Genomic DNA, 23,899 nt, shown 5'->3' with positions numbered 1-23,899 from the left:
AGCATGGGATTGTGTCTGCCATGAAGACAGCTGGAGTTTGTGCAGTGGTGGTGGCAGGAGGAGACACTGAGCACATCAGAGCTGTTATTGCACTCATGTGTCCTGCCATGATGTTAGCATTGTTGTCTGCTTGGCAGGCTGCTATTTTGAGGAAGTGCTAAACTATCCAAAAGGTTGATTTTCAAGTACTTGTTCAACAGAGGGAGGGAGGCTCCATGGAACATGGAGCCTTGCAAGAAGAGCTGATGGATTATGCATGATTAGCATTTTGGTGCCTTTCAGGAGGTGTTGTGTTTTGTTACTGGGTGGTGACAACCTCTGGCATATTGGGGAATTTGAACACTGAAGTTTAACTTTTATGGTAAATTATTCATATTCTGTAGCAGTTTTGGAGGAGACAAAAATGCCCCGTTCCTCTGAGACAGTGGTTGCAGTTTGGGACTTGGAATGTGAAAGTGCCTTGCTGAATTTGGGTTTTGCAAGGTCTTTCAAGGTTTCCAGATTTGTTAATATTTTGTTTCTTTTAATTTTCGGAAATAAAAGCAAAATTTTATTTTTTCTTTCTTTTTTTTTCTGAATAGCAGCACTATTTATGGTGTATGGATTTGTTCTGGGTTTTTGTTATTTTTGTGGGGGTTTGGATTCTGAAGTGCCAAATTGAGGCAGTGAATTGCCTCAGTGCCTCACTGAAGGCAGTTTGGTGCATTGGAGGCTGTTCCATGTACGTCTCTTCTGCCTGGTTTTTCCTGCTGTATGTGCTGGTCTGTGTCAGTGAGGTTACAGGATGAAGGAACGTGGCCAGAACTTTGCCAGGACCCTAGAACTGACCTTAATTCTTTAGCCAACAATTTTCCTGTGTTCTGTGCAACAAGGAGAATTTTTTTATTCCTAATGTGATCTTAGATCCATCGAGCTGAGCAGAAAAAGTGCACAAGTTTCTTCAGGAAGAAAACATTTCTGGACTTTTTCTACTTGAAACAAAACACACAAAAACTCTGAAACTCTCAGCATCAGTGACTCCAGAAATGGAACCTGTCATTCCCTATTGAGCTATAGGTAATAGTGAAGCACTGATGAAATCAGGTTGTTGAGCTGCAGCTATTTTTAGCTTGTGTAATTATCATTTTAGTCACACACTACATTGAAAATGGAAATTTGTGAGCACTCCAGCCAGCCAGCGTGGCTGCTGCAAGATGAGCATTAACACTGATCGACCTGATGCTTGTTTTGTGTGTACTTCCCACTAATATATGGAAAAATGTCTACTGAGCACAGCAACTGCTTCAGCTGGGAACTTGGCAATTCTTCAGCTCTGGAAGCAGCCAATACCTCCCACAGAAACATTCAGCTGTGCTGGCCTTGCACGACACAAGTGCTTTCAGGAAGTTTTCGAAGGAGTTGTACAATCTCCTGTTGTCCCTAGCAGGGTGAGCTCTTTGGCAAACCTGTTTTAGGAAGGTGCTGCTTGCTTTTCAAAGTTGGTGTGCTGGGAAATTACAGACGTGGCAGGTGGTTCCCAGAAAGGAGACTTCAAAATAAAGGAGGAGTTGGATCCTTTTGCTCCAGTGTATTTAGATTTATGAATTTGGAATTATTAATTTATATGTCTCTAGGTTGGACTTCAAAGCTGCTCTTGGAGGAGGGGACAGCAAAGATTTGGATTTCTGGACTCCAGCTCTGCGCTCCCCAAGGAAATTCTGAGCTGGAATTAAGTAACTCTTGGAGGGGCACATGCACATCCTGAAACATCCTTTGAGCTTCCAGCTGCCTGCTAGAGCACTTAATGGTTTTAGTTAGTCATTAAACTGAAGATGGGAATTTTTGGGGAGTTTTTTTGTATCCAGAACAATCTTGAAAGTTGAAATTTGAGACTTAATTACTGCTGCCTGGTGGCACATTGGAATTTCACGATGCTGGCAATGCTTTGGCAAGGTGCTGTAATCTCTTGGGCATCTAGCTGCTGTTCTGTGATAATAATCAGCCATGTAGACTGTAAGAAATGATTTTAATAAACGAACTTGCAGTTGCTGTTTCACAGCCATTATCTCTGCCTCGTAGGTGATATATTGCAGTGCTGATGGTGCTGGGTACCTGTGCAAGAGCAGCCTAAATTAGCAACTGCCTGGCTCCATCCAGCCATCCCTGCTGGCTCAGGGGTGCAGAGCAGCAGAGCAACTTCACTTCAAATTGCTGCTTTATCTTAATAGTGATACTGAGGTTTGCTAGTTGGGTTTTGGATAGTTTGAGGGGTTTTTTTGTTTTCTCTTCCCCTCCAGTACAGTTGTTCTTGTTTGAGTGCCTTGATTAAAGCAACCCTATGTGCCATTCTTGCAGGAGGATGTGTTCTGCAAGACATTTTTAAGATTCACGTGGTGTAATGGTCATGAAAATCAGTTTTTACTGGTGTTGGTTGAGATCCGTGTTAAGCTGTGTTGATAAAGCCTCAGATACCTGTGGATACATTGATTGCATCCCCCACTGAACACAAGTCTCAGCTTCTCCACCTTCCTACAGCAGGGACAACTGCTGGGAGTGCTGGGCAAACCCCATCCCAGGGTTTGAGCCAGATCCTCAGACTCTTCCCTGATGCCTGGCCCCACATCACTGTGCATGAATTGCTGGTGTGTTTTAAATACAAGGATGCCTTTGCAGCAGTTCAGACATTTAGCCTTGGCATCGAGTCAATGTGTGTGGAAAGCAGTCTTGAGAAGGTTGGAATTACATCCAGAATATTTGGGTTTTAAGTCTCTCATTGAATCCATAGGTCAAGAGAAAAACGTGTTTATCTGGTTAATGGCTCTGGAGAGGGTACAGTGAGTGTGTTTAATCTGCTTAGGAAGTTGCTCCATTTTGGAGGGTTATTCAGATTTCCTGTGATGTTAAAACATTTCAAAATGCTTTCCATACTCTTCCAAGTCCTTTTTCTTCTTTTTCTTCCTTGGTTTCCCCAGCCTCATGAAAAAAGTTGATGTCTTCTGCAGAAATCTTCTTCATATGTAGACTTGTACCTGGAGTTGAGATGAACTAGGTTTGGTGAGGGGCTTGGAACACAAACCCTGTGAGGAACAACTGAGGGAGCTGGGATTGTTTGTCCTGAGAAAAAGAGACTCAGGGGTGACCTTATCAATCTTACAGCTCCTGAAAGGTGCCTGTGCTCAGGTGGGCTTGGGCTCTTTCTCCAGGAAATGACAGAACCAGAGGACACAGCCTTAAGCTGCACCAAGGGAAATGCAGCTTGGAGATTAGAAAGAAGTTTTTTACAGAAAGGTGATAAAGTTCTGGCATGGCTGCCCAGGGAGGTGCTGGAGTCCCCATCCCTGGGTGTGTTTAACAAAGCCTGGATGTGGCACTGGGTGCCAGGGTTCAGTTGAGCTGTTGGAGCTGGGTTGGACTCAGTGATCTTGAAGGTCTCTTCCAACCTGGGGATTCTGTGAATTCTCTGAAATTTTAGGCTGGGTTGTCAGCTCAGAGGAGCTGCTTCAGTATCTGTAAAGAAAAAAGGATATTGGGCTAGCAGCAGTCAGTGAGGGAAGCTTTACCCAGAAATGAAGAAGTTTTTGACTTGTGGAGTTACTTGACTCTTTTTCAGCCCAAATGGCTGTGCTGGTTGTTCCCTTGCAGCAGGAGGCTGTGGCCATGTGGGAGCACTGGGAACACCAGCCCTGTGTGGGGCTGGCTCTCCTCCAGCTGCTTTGGTGTGATGGTTTAACCACTTGAACCGTGCTCCCAGTGTTCTGTGGGACTTCTTGTTCTCTGGTGTTTTTGAAACCCCAGTTTTTGGTGTCAAGGATCTGCAGGGCTGGCAGGGCAGCGTGTGCAGCTCCTCACAAGAACTCTTTACTGAGCCACTGCTGCGGTGCAGGGAATGAACTGGCCTCTAATTCTCATGTTGCTTTTACCAGGCTACATTTTAGCTAAAAATGGAAGCTTGTGGCAATGCAGATCTTTTTTCATGAGTAGCTCGTCTGCTTTTGTCCTTAAATGAGCTCCATGTTTAAGGTAGAATTGAAAATATCTCCGTTGCCAGGACTGCGTTCTGCGAGCATCAAGTAGAAACCTTAACCCTTTGAAAAATAAACTCAACTTTTGTGGAAAAGTTTGTTGTTATGCTTCCTTCCTCTTCTTTCAGGCTGGCTAAAGTGGCTTTTTTGTTTTGTTTTGTTTTTGTTTTTTGAAGAAGGCATATAAAATCTGCAGCACCTCTCCTGCATTAATGAGGGTGCAGCACAGGACAATAATGGTGTGTGCTTTGCCCTTTGCTGTTGTGTATTCTGTGTGCTCTTAGTGCACCAGCATAAATTTACTTGTTTACATTTCAGGTAATTCTTTCAGAATTTCATTAGATTTCATTATCTCTGTGGTGGGGGCAAATTTTTTCCTGTCAGGACTTCTGGAAGTTGACTGGAGTTGCTCCATTTTCAGAATTTAAAATGGTCATGTCATGGTTTTGTGTCTGGGGAGTGGAGTTTGGCCTCTAAGTGTGAGTTACTGTTTATGTCCCAAAGTGTGTTGTTCTGGCAGTAACAAAGAAAACTGCTTACTCTGTGATGGTTTCATAATCACAGCATTAAAATGTTTATCTATAAATGAGCTTGGGTGAGGATGATCCATATCCTAAGTAGCTTAACCTCCATACCAGACACTGGAGTGGTTTGTAAATTCTCCAGCTTGTAATGAACTGTAAAATCAGAAACATGCGTTTTATGGGAGATTTCAGTTGGAAGTGTGTGGAATTTTAGGCTGGCTTTCTGATTTAAGGTCATTTTGCTTCAGTACCTTCTTGCTTTGTGCTCAGAATCATCTCAGTTGTCCTCATGCAGCAGCTTTGAACACTGAGGGGTCCCCTGGCATCACCCCCAGCCCTTGTCTTGGTGTGTGACAGAGCCAGATCCAGGTGGTTGGGATGCAGAAGTGCTTGTGAGTGTTTCACATCTTGGGGTGAACTCAAATATTGCTTTGTGCTGCCTGGAGAAAAAACTCTTCGAAAATTTCTTACATTTTCCCCTTACTGCAAAGCCAGTTTGTTAAAGCAGTGCAGTCCAAAGTCTGTGTGTGTGAGTTCCTGAATGTGTCAATTCTTTCTGTACTTTCTGATACCATTAGTGATTTAAAGTTGTAACTCTTGCAGAGAGCGGTGTGCTCTCACTTGAGCTCATTAGTAGGAGGTTTATGTAACTTCTTCTGATAAAATAGATATCATGATATTTAACTGTGCTTAGAAGGCAAATGGAGCTCATGGGCAGGATTGAGCAGAAATAATTCCAGTGTGTTAAAAATGCTGGTTTGGGGAGGGGGCACCTTGTAGTGCAGTGAAAATTGTGTGACTGATACTGTATTTTCTTCTAATCCTAAATTCTCTAGCAGCATGGACTTCTCTGTTACTAGGGCAGGAAAATGATCTCAGGATTGCAAGAGTTTTTTGGGGAAAGAAGGTCAAAATGAGCTTCTTGACGCAAACTCATCTTTTGGTTGTGTTACAGTAAATAAAACTGTGCCCATTTCCTTCATGAAGGCAGGCCAGCTGCTCAAGTTAGCTCACAGAAATATCTGCACTTTGATAGTTTAATTTCTGTTAGATTTGTTGAGAAATCTGTGCGCTCTTGTGGTGATTACATTAATTGTGGTTTTGGTGTCTTTTTTTTCCAGAATTTACATGTTTGACAGCAGAAGTTGGCTTTCTACTGTAGTGAGAGAAAATGTAAGTAGAGAAAAAAGATTATTTTTTTTCCTACTCCCTGAGAAACATCCTATTTTTAAAAAGTGGTTAATTCAGATTTTTGGCTGTTCATCTGTGCAAACCTAAAGTACATGTTTTCTCCTTTAGCATGTGTATTCTTGTGTCAACAGGAAGGATTTTAAAATGGCCAGGAAACCTGCTAAATAATAGATGTTAGTGCCTGCCTCTGTCAGAGAGGGAACTGGCAAAGCAGAGGGAGACCACAGATGAAACTGTTTCATCTCAGTGGGGCAGGGAACTGTAATAAATAAAATGATGAGAATAGTCATTCTCTCATGAATGAAAAATTACTTCTCCACCATGTTTGACAAAAGAAGGCCAAATTTCTTTTGAGCAAAGTGGCTCTTGTCAGAACGTTCTTTTCAATGTGTCTGTTATTTAAACAGAACCTAACAGTTCCAGAGTTTATATTCTGTGTAATTGTAATTATTACTATTGTTCTTGGAGCAGTAAAATCTTCATTACCTTCCAGACTTTATCTTGAATGTCTGTGAGGAACATTTGCTAATTGGGCAAGTATTTGCAGAGTTAAATCTGATATTTTCAATTACTGGATATTTGCTGGTTTTCAAAAGGCAGGCAGCAGGCTTTATTCCTCTGCCCATATCTCCCTCTGGATCCAAGGGGACCCTGAATTTTATCTTCAATTTTAGTTCATATAAATGAGAGAGAGAACACCTCAAATTCGTTCCACCAGCTATTCTGACCTGACTGCATTTCCCACAGAATAAAAGAGAAACAAGGAATCCATCTCTGCTCCTGAAAACAAAAAGAACCCTCAGCTTTTCAAAGGCAGTGACGTCAGCTCACTGTAACTAACAGGGAGTTGTGGATAATTCCTTTGTCATTGTGAAAATGTCCAAGCTGCTGTGCATGTTGCTAATAGGATTTGTGGTATCTGCTAGATTAGCACAGCTTCATTTAATCAGATGTCCTGCTCTGGGACTGTCTGCTGGCCATGCTGGCAGCTCCTTGTTAAGTTTGGGCTCTGATTTTGCAAATATTTTGCTTTTCATCCATGTTGGACTGATGGGTATTGGCAGGAAAGAGGTTGAGGGAAGAAATGTCAGCCAGGCTGTTCATGGCAGAAAAGGGATTTGCTAAACCTCCTTAGAAAGTTACTGTGCTTGAGTAAAAAATGAATAATTTAGCTTGAAACCCTCTGTGTTACCAGACTTTGCATCCACAGTGGCTTGGTGGGATTGTGTTAGGCTGTGCTAAAAATACCTTGTGGCAAGCAAAGTTTGACCAGCAAGGGATAGAAATGTGAAATATTTGACTTAATGATAGCTGTGATTTCAAATGTGGGTTTTTTTCTTTTAATTTGTAGAGATTATTCTCAGGACAGAGAGAGGGTAGAAGACTCCATCTTTTTTTTTTTTAATAGGAATGGTGTAAGAAAATTAAATAAAGAAATTTTTAGTAAGCGTTGCTTCATTAATGTTACCAGCAGAGGAATTTCAGAGAGGAATAATATTTAACAGTGTTTGGGTGAGTTGTATCCAGCTCTCAAGCATCAGGCTACAAATAAATGTAAGGGTGTTAATGATACCTTGGTTTTAGTAACTAGATTTAATTGGATTAACACTTAGAGCTATGGAAAGGACACTGGAGTTGTTACAATGAAATGAGTGGATTCGAGTTCTTTTCTGTCACTGTGTTCTGAGCAGGGAGTGAATAATTCTTACTCTTTAAATAAGAATTAGTCCACTGGGATGCTGAGTGTATCTCCATTTGCAGGAAGCACATGGAAGCTCTGTAAGGCTTCCTGCAGTTGAAAGATTCAGTGCAAAGCTGTTGAACACCAACTGACTGGACATACCTAAGTCTCCTTTTATACAGGAATACAGCTCATGTTAGAGTTAGAGAAAAGCAAACCTTGAGCTGTTCTGACATAAGAGATGTGATCAATCCTTTGACACAGCTGAATTGTGAAGTTTTTGGGATGTGGAATGTAACAAATCAGGCAAAGTCAGATGATTTTCCTGTGTGGGAAACAGAGGAGCAAAGTGGCTCTTGCATGGGTACCTTGTCAGAAATGAGGGATTTGGGTCACCTGGAGGAGGGGGAGCAGGGAATGCCCTGAAGTGCACAGGTTGTTACCCAGCAAGGGGAGAATTACCCACAAGGTGCACTGGTCAACAGGATTAGGGCAAATAAGCTTAGACCAGAGACACTTAAGCACTTCAGCCCCTGGGAAGGTCTTGAGGGGGTTGAAGAAAGTGAATTTTATTCCTGAGGAGCTGCCTGCAGGGACACACTGCCATAGGCCAGACAAAGTGAGGTAAGCAGGAGTTTGGCTCCTACCTATTTCTGCACAGCTCTGGGGGAATTTGGGGAAAAGGAGTGTGGAACTTGAGGAGTGACTTTTTTCCTTAATTTGGAAATGCAGTAACTTCTTTGAAAATTCCAGAAATAGGATCACCATCCACATCAAGCTTGCAGATTCTTCTAGAAGCCTTCTTATAAAAAAGGGTTAAATGCCTTTAGAACATGCCAAGAAATAAAATTCTATTTCATGATACTCAATTGTGTTTGTTTGTGGTGAGCAGAGGCTGTTCAATATATAACCCATGTCTGTAATATAAATAAATCTGTATAAAATTTCCCATCTATCAAGAGTGAGAATAGATAAAAGCAATTTTCCCCATACATTCTTCTGACTTCACCTGATCTCCTCAGTCTTTTAAAGATACTTTTTAAAATACAATGGTAGTAATCTCTGATTTACAGTATAGCTAAAAAGGACACGGGAGGCTGGAACTCTTTTTTCCTCCCACAGATCTCATATTTCTACCATAAATTCAATTGTCTAAAACTCAGTGTAAAAGAAATAGTGGAACAGCCAAGCTGGTTTGCTGTTTGTCCCATAAATTTTACAGTTTGCTTCAGAGAACTCCTGTATTTTAAAGCCCTTGGCTGCTGTGGGGTTGTCATTTCCTGAGTGAGTTCAGTCCTGTTGGCAGGAATTAGCACTTCCTGTTGATGTTGAAACAACAAAGACTACAAAGAGAACGTGGAAATGTGCTTTAAACAATTCCTATGGATGCTGACAGAAAGGCAGATCAGTTTGCTGTTGCTTGGGATGCACAGGGGCTAAGTTGGAATTCTTAAAGTGGATCTGTCTTCAAGGTGGGGATTTAGATGGATACAAGATGGGAAAATGAACTTTCTTAATGTGACTTTCTTCCTAGGATAAGGGTTCATCTCCTTAGGCCTCTCCCTGTTCCATGCAAAGCTTTGTTTCATTTAAATGCAAGAGAATTCTCTCTCACAGTGCACAAATTCTGCAGAAATAAATGGGTGCTATTTTAAGGAGAGCATATCTGCTCTGACTGACGTGAGATTATTCCACCTATTGTAGTTTTAAATAAAGCTGCATGTAAAATCTTCACTGTAGTTCCTTGTACCTGCAGCTGGAATTCTTGGTGTCCTGAGTCTTTACTGCAGTCTCATCAGTGAGTTGCTGTGACCTTGGGCAGAACACCAAAGTTTTGGAATTTCTTGCTCTGAAATAGGAATGATAGCATCTCTAAATTCTTTGTCTGGAGTGGTCAGTATTTGCTTAGTAGGAAATTATTTTATATATTAACTCAGAGAATGGCAGAACTAGAAATGAAGAAGCTGAAAGAGCTGAAAAATCACAGTTTACTCTTAAATTAACTCCTTTCTGACAGAGGCAGTGCAGTAGTGTTTCACCAGGTGTGACATGCTCAAAATTCTAACAGATATCCAGCCCAGAGTGTTTGTCTGAGATGCAGAATGAACAAAACATCTTGAGAAAACAAAAGAGCATTCCAAAGAAAAGCAGGATAATGAACCACTCAGGATGGGTTTTGTCTTAGCTGGATTTTGGGCTGAGCTGACCAAGCAATCCTCAAGGGGCTTAGAGATGACCCTGGGACCAGAAGAGAGGAGGAACAGACCCAGTTTCCAATGAAGGGAAAGGGCCTTGAAGTTGTGTGAGTGGAGTTTTGGGAGAGAAGCCAACTAAAAATCCTTTTCTGAGATACTGTGGGTTTCAGAGAAGAGGAAAAAATGGTAAATGATGCTGTGACAAGATCTGGCATCTGTTCCTAGAGGTTTTCAGTTTGGAATAACTACTATGGAGAGAGCTGCAGCCTAAGTCTGGTTATGGGGGATAGAAATATTTAGGGAATATTGAAGTCTAAACTATTTTGAAGCTTCTTTTACCAGTGATGTTTGTTCTACTACTCTAATTTACCTTGACAGTATGTTCTCTGTTATTGTGACTGCATAAAAATTTGGAAGTTATCCTCATCTTTCTCCTTGGGAAGGGCTTTAAGAGGAAAACAAACCCCACAAGCTTGCAAAGATAAATAAGCTGATTAAATCTTAACAGAATAATATGTAAAGCTGCTAGCAAAGCATTTCCTTTATTTAATGGTAAAGGGTCAATTCTGGCTAATAAAATGTTCTAAAATCACACATTAGCTGTGTAAATTTATAAACTCCAGGTGTTCTGTGTAGTGTTTGAAATTGGAACCAATTAATCTTGTTCTTCAGTAAAAGATAAAATTCATCAGCATGTTTCTTCAGCATCTTCCGTTGCTATCAAGCTGCAGAGATTTTAAAACAAAAAGTTAAGGAACAGCTGAGTTGGAGATGTGGAATGCTGGAGAAAATGCCAACAGTATCTTTCTGGAGCAGAGACTTTCAAGATCAGTTGTACATTTAATAGGAAATATCCACATGATTGTGATATTGGGGAACAGCCCAAGAGTTGAGCAGCTCTAAAGGCAAAAGCTGAGGTGGTTTCAGTGGTTGTGATGTTTCCTAGAGCCTCTGGCTTGCAAAGATCAATCTGATCTTTGCCTAATGATAAAATAAAATGGCCCAAAGTGAATATTCCAATATAAAATATGTATATGTAATTTGGTGCCTATGGATACTGGGAAAACAGAGGCTTAGAGGGGAGAAGTGTCTGATGGATGTGGTTTCTCAAACTCCTGCCCTCAACCAGCAAAAAATCCCAGATTTTACTCTGACAACACATTCATGTTACAGTCTGCTCTGGGATCTCAGACATTTTAGCAGTTACCAAATAAAACCCTGAACATTTGTGAGTGATTCCTTTTCTCCACATAGCAGAACAAAATTTTTCATAACTGTGATGTTGCAGACAGTTCTTAGAGCATTTTGCAGGTGCTTGTGTCAGTGTAAATCCTTTTTCTTTTCTGGGAGGATTCCTTACTCTGGTCTGAAGAGCTGCAGGGCAGTTCTGACTTCCATGTCTAAAATTGGTGTTACCTGCTTACTCAGTTTTGGACAACCTGAATTTATACAAAAATGAATCAGAACGTGAAAAAAAGGGAAAAAGGAGGAGACCTGGAGGAGAGAAATAAGTCCAAATTCTATTCTATGGAAGCAAAGCACATCCTTACACTGAGGAGATTTCAGACACACATTTCCACCTGTGTTTATAAATCAGTTTGCTATTTTTTTCCAAGTTTGAAGTGGTTGAAAGGACTTGTCATTTCAAACTCTGCCTTCTCCTAATTGTCCTGCTTGTGGCCTGTTTTTCAGATTTCTGGTTGTTTCAGAGGTGGCAGTGGAGCACACCTTTAGCACAGGAAAATGAGCGAGCTTGACCAGTTACGCCAGGAGGCCGAGCAGCTGAAAAACCAAATCAGAGTATGTATTGTGCATCAGCACAAATGAGTGTGTCCTGAGCAAGACAGAAATGATGCCTGAAATGTTTCCCCAATGTCAGAGTTAATGAAGAAAGGGCAAGCACATATGGCTGCTTTAGAAAATTACTTTTTCTGTCTTTTATATTGCTTAGGAAATAATAGTTACAGAAGCAATGCATAAAATTGCTGATGAAAATGAATGTTGACTGAAGTTTGTATGAGCTAGGGCATAACTAAAGTTAAAAAACCTGATAAAAATAAGGTCAGTGATAAAGTTTGTCAGAGCTTTGTCCAGTAAGTTCTTAAAAACCTCTGAGGTTGGAGGCTGCACAGCCTCTAACAAGCAGTGATTGTCTTTGTGGTAAGAGTCAGGTTGTGTTTCTTCCAAAAGAAGATGAAATTTCAAAATAAAATGCACAATGTGTGTTGACAGCAGGCAGTGCATTATGGTAATGCTGCTGTTAGCATGGGTCCTCTCTGGGTGACAGAAATGTTCTCTGAACCTCGGGTTCAGGGGGCTTAATTAACTTGCTAAAACAGAGAAAGAAATGTACAGAACTCCATCCAATTTCTCTCATTTCCTTCTCTTGCAGGATGCTAGGAAAGCATGTGCAGATGCCACCCTGGCTCAGGTAAGAATTTCAGAGTTGAACAGGAATTAAGAAAGTGTTTCCTTTACAAAAAGAAAATGCTGTGTAAAAAGGTGAATGCAAGTGAATCTGGTTTTACCTCCTGTAGCTTTTTTTTTTTTTATTTTGCCTTTGGGTGTTTTCTTCCAGAAATAAGTACATGTTTGTCCAGTTCCTGAGAGCAGTGGCCTTGAGCAGAGATTTCTTGGAGTGACTCAGGGCACATTTCTGCTGCTTAATGGAAAATAATGCTGTGCCCTGGAGCTGGGAGCAATACTGTTGTTACCCTGCTAATCAGAACCATAAGGCTTGCTGAGGTTAAACTTCTTCAATGTCTGCCACATTTATCTGTGGAGGAGGAGAAAACCCAGCTCAAAGGTCTGAAATCCTAGAAGTCTTAAGAAGATATGACCTAAACAAAACAATTTCTGGGAGTGTTTATAAATGCAATAGGCTGCTTGTGTGGTGTAATAAAGACATGCTACTTAAAATTACATAACTTGTGAATGAACAGTTGAAAAAAAATCAGTGTAGAGAATGTGGGGCTGTGGGAAATGTGTGTGAGATGTTAGCTGAGGACAGTGAAGGGAGGAACTGAGTGTGAGACCTTTTCCTGTTTCAGATCACAGCCAATATCGACCCCGTGGGGAGAATCCAGATGCGCACCAGGAGAACACTCCGGGGACACCTGGCCAAAATTTATGCAATGCACTGGGGGACTGATTCCAGGTGGGTACAGAGCTGGCTCACGTGGCTTCATGCTCTCTGGAAAGCTGGGTGCACATGGAGTTAATAATTCTGAGGAGTCAGAAACACTGAATGCCACAATTTTCCTCCATGTTTTTGTAATTCAAGCCTACATTTGATGCCAAAATCCCAGTCCTTGTCTACTGAAAAATACAGTAATGATACCACATGAATTCTGAGGAACTGTGAAAATAAAGTAGATACCATTACCAGTTGTCTTTTTCTTCCCCTTCCCTGTTAACTACTGATTAATTTAAAGAGAACTAAGTGCCACTGGTACCAGCTGCTTTCGTTCTCTTTTCTTTACAATGTTCAGCACAAAGGTGTTCCTTGGCTGCCCACAATGATTGTGTTTCCCTGCTGTTTCCTCTCTAGGCTTCTAGTTAGTGCCTCCCAGGATGGCAAACTTATAATTTGGGACAGCTATACTACAAACAAGGTAAGGCCAGCTGATCCATTGCTCTGTAATTCACTTGTGAAAGCATCAGGAGGAACTGTTGCCCATCATCATTTTGGCTCTATTTCCTAGTTCTAAATCCAAATTTTGAATTCTCTAAAACTATCAAGTTGTATGTAAAGAACACAGCAGTGTCTTCAATGTGTGAAAATGTGCTCCACAGGCAGAGAACAAGGAAAAGCTTCCTTCTAGAGAATATTTTGATTTGTTTTGATACTGCAGGAAAGTGATTACCAGAGAGCAGGCAGTGATGAGCATCTTGCACCAGAAGGGGCAGAGATTTTGGCATAGGCAGATGAATTTGTGCAGTGAAGTCCTGGAAGAGCTGACATGTTCTAATGAGTCATCACTTCATGGCTGCAATCACATGAGGCAGTTCAGGACTGCTTTTACTTTCATTTGACAGTGATTGGTGTTTACTGATCATGGCCACTGTTACAGGGCTGGCAACAATTCCCTTGTAGCTCCTTGGGGTTAAGTTGACAGAGCTGCTTGGGTCTTGTGCATGGAATTGATTTTATTCTGAATAAGTTTTCCTAACTTAGCTCCTCATAGCATTAAAATCAATGTTATCAGTGCATTGGAGCAAATGGCATCACTTTACTAAAAAGTTAGTATAATATGGTTTGCAAATTAAAATTAAACCCTCTCATTTTTACCTTCATCCTCATCCTTTGACCCCAGCCTGCAGGTAAATGTCATCTAAATTACTGTGACTGCTGTAGGATGGTGGAATCATCACTACATCCATGATTTCTGCATTGATATCTTCAGTTCTTAAATCAATGCTAATTAATCCATGCAGTATTCTTTTGGCAGTTCCAGAACACACTGGATGTAACAGTGTTGTCATCAATTTGATCTTTGCCTCATGATAAAATAAAATGGCTCAAAGTGAATATTCCACATAGTAGAGACTATTGGAATATTCTAGACTTTTTGGTGGAAGACTTCCAAAAAAATGAACTGGTTGTGGTTTTAGGACAGGTTTGAGGTTTTTTTAACTGCTCTTTGCTGCAGGACCACTGATTCCTGGCTGTTCCTCTGTTTCTAATGAAATTTTTCCTTAAGAAATTCAGGCATATTGTTAATATTGCGTGAATTATCACCATATGTCTAAGGGCACCAGCCCTTCCCAAAGATTGTATGAACAAATTCAAGGGATGAACACAATGAGTTAACAAGACAGAACAGGTTTAGCTTCTATAATTATCTAAAAAAAGTTCTTTGAGCAGAGAATGACAAGGAAACATGGGGTAGTTATTTAAATGTGAAGCTTGATTGCTTGCAGTGGGTTTCCAAAGAAGGATTTAAGTGGCAGTGGAAGCAGCGATTTCCTTACTTGTTCATTCACAGCATCTAAGCCTGGAATTGGCAGTTTTGCTGACTGTGCTTGGAAGTCAATATTTTCCTGAACCTATAATAAACCAATAGTAATCAGAGCACTGAAATGAAATCATTCACTTTGGACCAAAATTGCTGATGGAACTGGATTCAGGAAAAGCAAATCTGAGGTTTTATTACGTCACTACTTGTTCTGACGAGCCCCATATGCAAGTTACCCTCAGAATAGTTCAACACTCAAACAGCTGTTTTATTCTTGCTTCTCTGCCAAAAACATGATGCCTGTCTTGAGAGACAGGTGAAAAACTTCCTTTTGAATGCAATTTCTGCAGTTGAAGTGCTCACCTGTCTGTGTTCCAGGTGCATGCGATCCCCCTGCGCTCCTCCTGGGTCATGACTTGTGCATATGCTCCCTCTGGCAATTACGTGGCTTGTGGTGGGCTTGACAACATCTGCTCCATTTATAACTTGAAAACTCGTGAAGGGAATGTCCGTGTCAGCCGTGAGCTCGCTGGGCACACAGGTGGGTGCTGCTGCTCAGAGTTACCTCAGCACAGTGAAAATGAAAAAAAAAAAAATCCTTTAAATATCATTTCCTAATAACAATCTACTTCTTTTCTCAGGCAGGAGCTTAGCTGCAGATTGCTTGGTTTTAAATGTTTTTAAACAGTTTTTCAGCTGTAAAATTGAACAAAAACTTCTAGCTGGAAGTTGATGTTTGCAGGTTTTCATATTTTCTGCTGTAGTTTGAATTCTGTGCTTTGTGAAATGGAGGTGGTTGGCAGGCAGGCTGATTCTGTAATCAGAGTGCTTCCACTGATGGTTTGGCAGATGGGATTTCAGGAAAAAAGATGCTTCAGAGCATCCAGATGAACTTCTTTGATGCTGCTCTTGGGCAACATCCAATGTCCATGCTCAGGTCTGTGCACTGACCAGGAATGCAGTTTATTTTTCTCAATGGTTTGATACAGTTGAGGTCATCAGCATCTGTTGCTGCTGGATGCAGTGAGACTGAGATGATTTTCTTGGAAAGTTGGGTGTGTGCAGTGCAGGCTCACTGGGATCCTGCCCAGCTTGGCCAGTGGGTTCCACCGTGGAATTCCACATTTTGTTCCCCTTCCTCTGGTTGGGTTGGGGTGGTCTCTAAAGAACCAAACCACAAAAATATTGCAGATTACCATACAAAAATCATCTGTTGCATTTTAGGTTTTCAATGTGTTTTGCTGCAGCTTCAGGAGAGGAGGAAGCAGCTTATTAGCAAACCAATTTGCCTTTGGAGGGTAATCTCTGGCCTTATTTGTGCGCCTCTATTCTGTTTCCAGGCTACTTGTCCTGCTGTCGTTTCCTGGATGATAATCAGATCGTCACCAGCTCTGGCGACACCACTTGGTAAGCTGGGACATGGGGACAGCACTGTCAGGAAGGGCTTTTCTCACCCATTTTCTGTGCCTGAAGGAAACTTTGGCCTTCATAAACTTCATCATCACCCCCAACACTCTGGTGATACTGCTCCTATGTCACTTTTTGCTGGTAATTTCAACCCTGTGAGCTTTGGCTGTTTCCTTGTGCCCATGTTCTGAAGAGGCTGACCTAATTCTGTGCTAAGATGTTCTGGGAATTTTTTTCTTCCTGTAACTATTTGGCTTTCAGAAATAACTGTATTAGACTAATGATTTTCCTCAAAACTCCTTTTGTATTCAGTATTTATTACTTAAACAGTCATGTTTGGATATTTCTAATACAGAATGTAGTTAACGTTGTTATTCAGAAGACCTCCTAGAAAATTTTCTCCAGTGACAATAGCTGGGTTTTTTGAGGAGAATGTAGGTGTATATCTTCATAAATGCTGGCTTCTGAACTAAAAAAGGCCTCCATCTTTTTTTCATAGATTTTTCTATTATATCTATTCCTTAAAAGCATTGCAGTTCTCTCAAGCTGCAGCACTTAGAGCAGAGATTGTCTAATAAACACCTGTCCTATACAATGCCAGAATCTCTGAATGCCTGATTCTGAGTAGCTGTGGAATATATATGGGATTAGAACCAAAAATGTTTCTGAATATGTGTTGGTGTTTAGAGAACCCAAAAAACTCTAACAAAATGAGAGGGTTTGTAGAAATGATGCTCTTTGTAAGAGAACACAGCTGCTTCAGGAGTTCTGTAGTAATTCTGCAGCTGTCCTTGACATCACCTCAGTTCATCAAAGGACTTTATCAAATACAGGCACATCTTGTTTACCTGGTTTGAACCTGCTGCTGATGGCTCTGGTTTGCTGAGAAATTACAGAAATTAAAAATCCCAACTTCCTAAAGTGTTTAGGCTTCTTCTTAAGGAGGTGATAGTGTTCTTTCATCCTTTCATACTCTTAATTATCACTGTTGTAGTGAATGGCTGACTTGCAACTTTAAGATCAGACATAATTCACAAAGTTACTCATCCTCTGTGAGTTTATAAAATGAGAAATGCTGGCTCAGCTTTTGCTGTAGCCTTACCACTGCTGCTTTAATTGAAGCTGTGGTAGTACTGGATAACAGCCATGGCAGAGAACTTTGGGATGAACAGCCCTCAGTGCCAGTCACCAGTTTTCCCCACTGTTTTTCAATTTAAAAACCCCCAGTGTTTTAAAATTGAGGATAGCTTTAAGGTCTTCTACACACAATTAATCTGCAACAGCCAAACCAAAAATACTTATTTCTATTGTCAGGATCGGTGTTATTAATACCTGGAGTTTGACCTCAGCAGTGATAAAAAGACCTCATGAAGGAGCACAGATGTGTTGATTTTTGCACAATTAATCTGCAACAGCCAAATAATTCAACCAGAAATATTTATATCCATTATGAGGATCAATGTTGTTAATACTTGGGAGTTTTACCTCAGCAATAGTAAAAAACCTCACGAAGTAGCACAGACATGTTGATTTTTGCACAATTCATTTTTGCACAATTCATTTTTATATAATCAATCTACAACAGCCAAATAATTCAGCCAAAATGTTTCTTTCCATTATCAGGATCAGTGTTATTAATACTTGGGAGTTTTACCTCAGCAGTGATAAAAAACCTCACGAAGGAGCACAGGCGTGTTGATTTTTTCCTCTTTAATGATTCTTTCCAGTGCTCTCTGGGACATAGAAACTGGTCAGCAGACAACCACATTTACTGGGCACACTGGAGATGTGATGAGCCTGTCCCTTGCCCCCGATGCCCGGTGTTTTGTTTCTGGTGCCTGCGATGCCTCTGCCAAGCTGTGGGATGTCAGAGAAGGAATGTGCCGGCAAACCTTCACCGGCCACGAGTCCGACATCAACGCCATCTGTGTATGTACCTGCTCCTTGGGCATTTGCTGTTTCTCTTCAGCATTATCAGGGAGATTTGTGCCCAAAGTCTGGGAGGAATGATGAGGAGGACTCCATGGATGTCAGAAGGCTAATTAATTACTTTATTATGTTATATTATTCCATATTACACTACATCTGAACTGCAACTGCCAAGCACTCAACTGCCCAGAATCTGGTGACTGTCAGCCCACAGTCCTGACACACACACAGACACGCACATGGTGCTTCTGGGAGGAATGATGATATCAAAAGGCTAATTAATTACTTTATTATACTATATTATTCTATATTATATTATACTACATCTCAGCTTCCCAGGAGAAGAATCCTGGGTAAAGGGATTTTTCAGAAAATACAAGTGTGACAGTGCAACCTCTGGTTTGCTGTGTTTGTGTGATGCAGAGGGATTAAATCTGTGTTTTTATTCTCCCCCATGAAGTTCTTCCCCAATGGCAACGCCCTCGCTGGTCCGTGATTGGTCATTAAGTCAAACCAATTCACATGAAACCAATGAAACAATCACCTGGTGGATAAACATCTCCAAACACATTCCAAAGCAGCAAAACACAGGAGAAGCAAATGAGATAATATTGTTTTCCTTTTTCTCTGAGGCTTCTCAGCTTCCCAGGAGAAGAATCCTGGATTTTTCAGAAAACATGACTGTGACAGTGCAGCCTCTTTGCTGTGTTTGTGTGATGCATAGGGATTAAATCTGAAACCATTGGTGTTTTTATTCTCTCCCATGAAGTTCTTCCCCAACGGCAACGCCTTTGCCACAGGCTTTTTATTTTTTTATTTTATTAAATTTTTACTTTTTTATTTTATTAAGTCTGTGTTTTTCTTCTCCCCCATGAAGTTCTTCCCCAACGGCAACGCCTTTGCCACGGGCTCGGACGATGCCACGTGCCGGCTCTTCGACCTGCGGGCTGACCAGGAGCTGATGGTTTATTCCCATGACAACATCATCTGTGGCATCACCTCTGTAGCATTTTCCAAGAGTGGCCGCCTGCTCCTAGCTGGGTATGATGACTTCAACTGCAACGTGTGGGACACGCTGAAAGCTGACAGAGCAGGTAAATGGCTTTGAGGGTTGGGTGTTTTAGTGGAGTCCCCACCCTTGGGGTGTCCAAGGAGCTCCTGGATGTGGCACTCAGTGCTGGGGATAAGCCACAGGTTGGGCTCGATGGCCTTGGTGGTGTGGTGGTGTTCTCAGGGGTCCCAGGATGAGAGAGGATGTAGGGGGATAGCATATAAGAAAATAAAAGTATCTTACCCCTAAGGAGTTACAGCTGGGCTAATTATTAAATATTAGGAGCAGGCCTGACTTTAACAGGTCAGAGATGTAGCCAGGTAGAAGAAGAGTGTTACAAAAGAGTGGATTGGTTGGTTGAGGGGGAACTGGAGTCAGTTGGGTGCTGTGAGAAGAAGAAAGAGTCAGTGCTTGGAGGAGCTGCCTAGGAGAAACATCCAGGAGCTATGAAACTCTTGCATTAAGGAGACAACAATATGGAACCTTTGCAATAAATGACAACAAGAAGAGATGAGAGTCTTGGCTCCGTGTGGAAGTTTGCAGGCAATCCTGATATGGGAAGAGACGAGAATCTTGACTCTATGATTTATTTTTTTATGATATATTAAAAGAAAATGATCCATTAAAACGATACTAAAAGAATAGAAGAAAGGATTTCATCAGAAGGCTAGCAGGGAATAAAAAGGAATGATAATAAAATCTTGTGACTGATCAGAGTCCAAGACAGTTGGACTGTGATTGGTCATTAATTTAAAGCAACCACATGAGACCAATCAAAGATGCACCTGTTGCATTCCACAGCAGCAGATAATTATTGTTTACATTTCATTTCTGAGGCCTCTCAGCTTGTCAGGAGAAAAATCCTAGCAAAAGGATTTCTCATAAAATATGTCTGTGACATTGGTGGCCTTTTCCAACTCTGGATGTGTGATTTGAGTCTCAGGCACAGATCTCTCAGCACTCACTGTGTCACCTTCAGAACTCTCTGAAAACTTCTTTAGGCTGCCCAGTGATGGTACAAATCCATTGGAATTCTGATTACCATTAAAAACAAGGGCTTGGGGTGGAGGGAGATTCTTTTTTAGACTTTATGGCTTTGTTTATGCATTAACTATTCAAAGCAATTCAACATGAATGTTGCTATTTATACACAAGAATTTCTTTCCTGGTATTTGTAGCAGTAGTTGTAGAGACAACCAGCAAAACAACAGAGACTCTGGAGTTTGTCTTTTGAGGAAACAAACATGAAATTCGTGGTCCAAAGATGAAAAGAATTTAACTTCAGGTCTTCAAAATGAAAACTTTCATTGGAAAAAATGTATAAATTAGGCCACAAACGTTTCATTACTCTGATCAGAATAGGAGATGAGAAAAATATTCTGTGTATTGAAATGTTCCAAGGCTGTAGATTGACAGGCAGATTTGGCACTTCTGATATTAAACACTTTTATATTTTCTGATATTGGCACTTCTGTATTAAACAGCTTTGTGGTTGTGTGTTCAGTACAAGTATTTAAAACTTCTTGGTGCTGATTTTGTTTTACCAAATTGCAGCACTTCCTGTTGCTGGTGAGAGAATGAGGAGAGTCCTGTGAGCATTCTAATTCATGTAGAAAGATTATTTTTGAGTCTATCAAGAATATCTTGGTTCAGTGCTGTGGACTGGAAAGCTTGAACATAATTAGGTTTTCTTTTTACCTCCTTGAAACTGTTAAATTAAAGGGCATAGAGGAAAATGTTGTCTCCCTTAATTTTTCTGTTTAGTGTCTCAATTCATTCTTTTAATGGTGCTATAATTGAATTGTATTAGATCTCCATATTGACAAATAGATTGTATGGAGGAGTCTGTCTTGTGAATGTAGTAAGAGAAAACTGGATGAAAAATGCTTTAGAGTTCATAACACAATTCAGTTTTACGTCTGGTTTTAAAAGAAATTTTTTTGCAAATATGAAGTGTTGTAAAATTTAGCTGATCTTTGTCACTGTGGTGAGGAGCAAAAGCTGTGCAGGGCATGGTTATAGTGACATTGTCACAATCTTCAGGGCTGTCACTTCACAGCTCATGGAAGAGCAGTAAAGGTCATAATAGGGGGAAGATAGAAGGAAAACTTTGGACTAATGCACTCACTGAATTATCCCCTTGAGAACCCACCCAGCTCTGTCCCGAGTCTGTGCTTGTAAAATCAACGGCATTTTAAAATTCCAGCCCTGTTTGTTCAGGATTTTTGACTCTAGAGCTTGGCTAATCCAAACGTGCTGTGCTGGAACTTGCACAGACAGGAAATCACCCAAACAAAGCAATTTATTTGTTGATTTCTCATTTCCAGGTGTCCTTGCTGGTCACGATAACCGTGTCAGTTGCTTAGGTGTGACTGATGATGGCATGGCAGTGGCAACAGGGTCATGGGACAGCTTCCTCAAGATCTGGAACTGAAGAAGGTGAGTACCCAGCTCACTAAGGCAGCTTTGGGGTCCAGAATGCTTTTTGCCAGCAGTCCTGTTATTGGTGCTGATCATTCAGGGTGGTATCAAGCTGCAGCAAGGGAAATACAGGTTGGATATTGGGAAGAAGTTTTTTACAGAAGGGTGATAAAGTTCTGGAATGGCTGCCCAGGGAGGTGCTGGAGTCCCCATCCCTGGGTGTGTTTAACAAACTCTGGATGTGGCACTGGGTGCCAGGGTTGAGTTGAGGGGTTGGGGCTGGGTGGGACTCCGTTTTAAGGTCTCTTCCAACCTGGGAATTCTGAGAATTTCCTGAAATCCGTGAGGAGCAAACTCAAGCGGTTGGGGGGTTAGATGACCATTACTTTAATGCACGCACTGACATTTTTCTAGAGGCCTATTTTTAATTACTGTACTTTCCTCTGTGGGTTTTTTGAATAAATGAATATCCTTGGGGAAGGGGGGAGGTAATGCCTGCATGTGTCAGTGCTGGGGACAGCAGAGTTTGCCACTTATTTGCAGTTTCTCAAAGTGCAACTCTCACCAGATGTTTCTGTGTGCCAGAAGAGCAGCGGACTCCAGGACTGGAAGAAGTTTCCAACGGTTGAAAATTAAAAACGATAGCATATCCAATCCAACCATACTAACTTGGACCCCCATCCTCCCCAACTTCAAAGGGCAAGATCTTTTCCGTCTCCTGTTGCTGAAATGAAGAGCACAATTACCTTTCCAAGAAGAATTTCTGTGTTGTAAGCAAAATGAAATTGTGCATTCCTTTTGGGACCATTTTTTTTGTCTTGAGAATTTAAAAACAAATGAAACACTATCATAAAAAGCATGACCAGAAAATAAACTTGAGCATAATTGTGAAACAGTTAGCTTTCACTGTAGTTTCCAAGTTGAAGTTAAGGACTTTATCTCACACACTTGCAAATTTTAAAGTCATGTTTGTAGCAGGATTTTTTTCAAGTTTCCTTTTTAAATACATTTCCTTATGTATTTAATTGAGCAAAACAAGGGAGTCCTAGCCCAGAGCACTGGGGGTTGTTAACGCTGTAAATTTAGTCCCTAATTTTTTTTATTTTTATTTTCTAGTATCACAGATAATTGTTGCACAAAACTTGGCATATATAGGATAATGTTAAGCAGTAAGGTAACCAAGCACATGCTGTAAAAGGTAATGAATGCTTGTTTAAAGAATCCTTTCACCTTTTATGAATTACAAATGCAATCCTTGGTCCCTCCTGCCCCCCCTTTTTCACCACACTGATTTTTTTAATCTGTTTTGGTTTGTCCACTTGGAAGGGCAGTTTATATATCCTAACACTATCCTATAAGTCTCAACAACCAGGAATCTCTGTTTTCAAAAGAGACCTATCCTACACTTGGGTATCGAGTCAATTCTTTGTGTATGAAATGATGTACAAATCAATGTTTTGAAAATAATGATCTTGAACTTTCTAAGTTAAACAGAAAAAAAAAAACCTTTTTTGATTGTTTGCCATATTGGGTGGGTTTACTCTTAGAATCGCATGCTGTAGAAATGCTAAAAAGTGCATATTGGACTAAGTCCTTAGATGTTTTTTCTTTGAAGAAATAACCTGTTTAAAAACTGTAACCATTGTCGCTGTATTCATTTATTGTTGCTACTCTGTGCATAAATCTATGAAGAACTCCAGTACAAAGCTATGCACGTTTTGGAGTAGCGTGATAAGTCACTTTTTTTTTTTTTAAAGAATAAAAAAAAAAAGAAACAGCCTGTTCAAACAATCGCTGTCAAAGATTCTGGGGTGTGGGAGGAGGGAACCTAGACCATCTTCTTTATAAATCAGTTCCTCACAGCCAGTTCCTCTTGCAGGATGAGTCCTTTGCATCTGATCAGAGTCATTTTTGTAATGAGCAGGTTTTCCTGGCTTTCTTTTCAAATAAAATGTTAAAAGCAGCAGTGTTTGGACAGCAGATTGTTCTTTCCTATCTTCTCACTGTATCCAGAAATGCTCCTTCCTAGCAGCAGTAGTAGCTTTTCTCCATTTTGTTTTTTCTGCAACATTCTGTACAAAAATGTGCTGTAATTGTGCGTTAGGCCTGGATTTGGCATAAAAGATGAGTTCCCTCTTACTCTCTTTCATGAAACTACTCTGTAGAGCTTTCTCCACGCCCTGTATCCCTCTTCACCTTTTGTATTTAATTTTAAAGTCAGTGTACTTCAAGAAAGCTGGATGCAAGATAGATACTATATTAAAATGTAATGTTATTTAAGATGTAATAAAGCAGTTTGACATGAGTTTGGACTGATCTGTTTTGCAGCTTCTTGTTCAACATGCAGAACGTCTTCTGAGTTGTGGAATAAACAGAACAAACACAAAGGAGGAGGGAATGCTGTCCCCAGAGAAATGGTTTGGTGGTTTTTCAATGGTTAATGGTCAGTTATTGGGCAGAGTATGCACTTAACTCCAAATTCAAAGAGCCACTATGGGTCATGAGGTGCACAGCACAAAAATTATTTGTGCTGTAGGAGTG

At 40.7% G+C, this 23,899-nt stretch overlaps 1 protein-coding gene across 6 annotated transcripts in view; it reads left to right on the top strand.

Annotated features, from left to right (window-relative positions):
- GNB1 (G protein subunit beta 1) overlaps positions 1 to 23,663 on the top strand; it is a 37,218-nt gene extending 13,555 nt beyond the window's left edge. For 2 of the 6 annotated variants that reach the window (XM_031062504.1, XM_031062503.1), the window contains exons 2-12: positions 5,647 to 5,698; positions 11,285 to 11,392; positions 11,985 to 12,023; positions 12,643 to 12,749; positions 13,143 to 13,206; positions 14,929 to 15,091; positions 15,891 to 15,957; positions 17,685 to 17,886; positions 18,764 to 18,980; positions 21,265 to 21,376; positions 21,927 to 23,663. In XM_031062504.1, the coding sequence (XP_030918364.1) occupies positions 11,336 to 11,392; positions 11,985 to 12,023; positions 12,643 to 12,749; positions 13,143 to 13,206; positions 14,929 to 15,091; positions 15,891 to 15,957; positions 17,685 to 17,886; positions 18,764 to 18,980; positions 21,265 to 21,371 (1,023 nt within the window). In that variant the 5' untranslated portion in view covers positions 5,647 to 5,698; positions 11,285 to 11,335 and the 3' untranslated portion in view covers positions 21,372 to 21,376; positions 21,927 to 23,663. Of the gene's footprint in view, positions 1 to 4,182; positions 4,241 to 5,646; positions 5,699 to 11,284; positions 11,393 to 11,984; positions 12,024 to 12,642; positions 12,750 to 13,142; positions 13,207 to 14,928; positions 15,092 to 15,890; positions 15,958 to 17,684; positions 17,887 to 18,763; positions 18,981 to 21,264; positions 21,377 to 21,901 lie in introns of those variants that run through there. The other 4 variants (XM_014309753.2, XM_031062506.1, XM_031062507.1 and 1 more) reach the window with 4 other exon arrangements.
- The last annotated feature ends 236 nt before the right edge of the window (positions 23,664 to 23,899 follow it).

The sequence above is a fragment of the Geospiza fortis genome, unplaced genomic scaffold, assembly GCF_000277835.1.
Source record: "Geospiza fortis unplaced genomic scaffold, GeoFor_1.0 scaffold37, whole genome shotgun sequence".
NCBI lineage: Eukaryota > Metazoa > Chordata > Aves > Passeriformes > Thraupidae > Geospiza > Geospiza fortis.
Note: the sequence above shows the minus strand (reverse complement) of the source record. Positions and strands in the feature narration are given on the sequence as shown.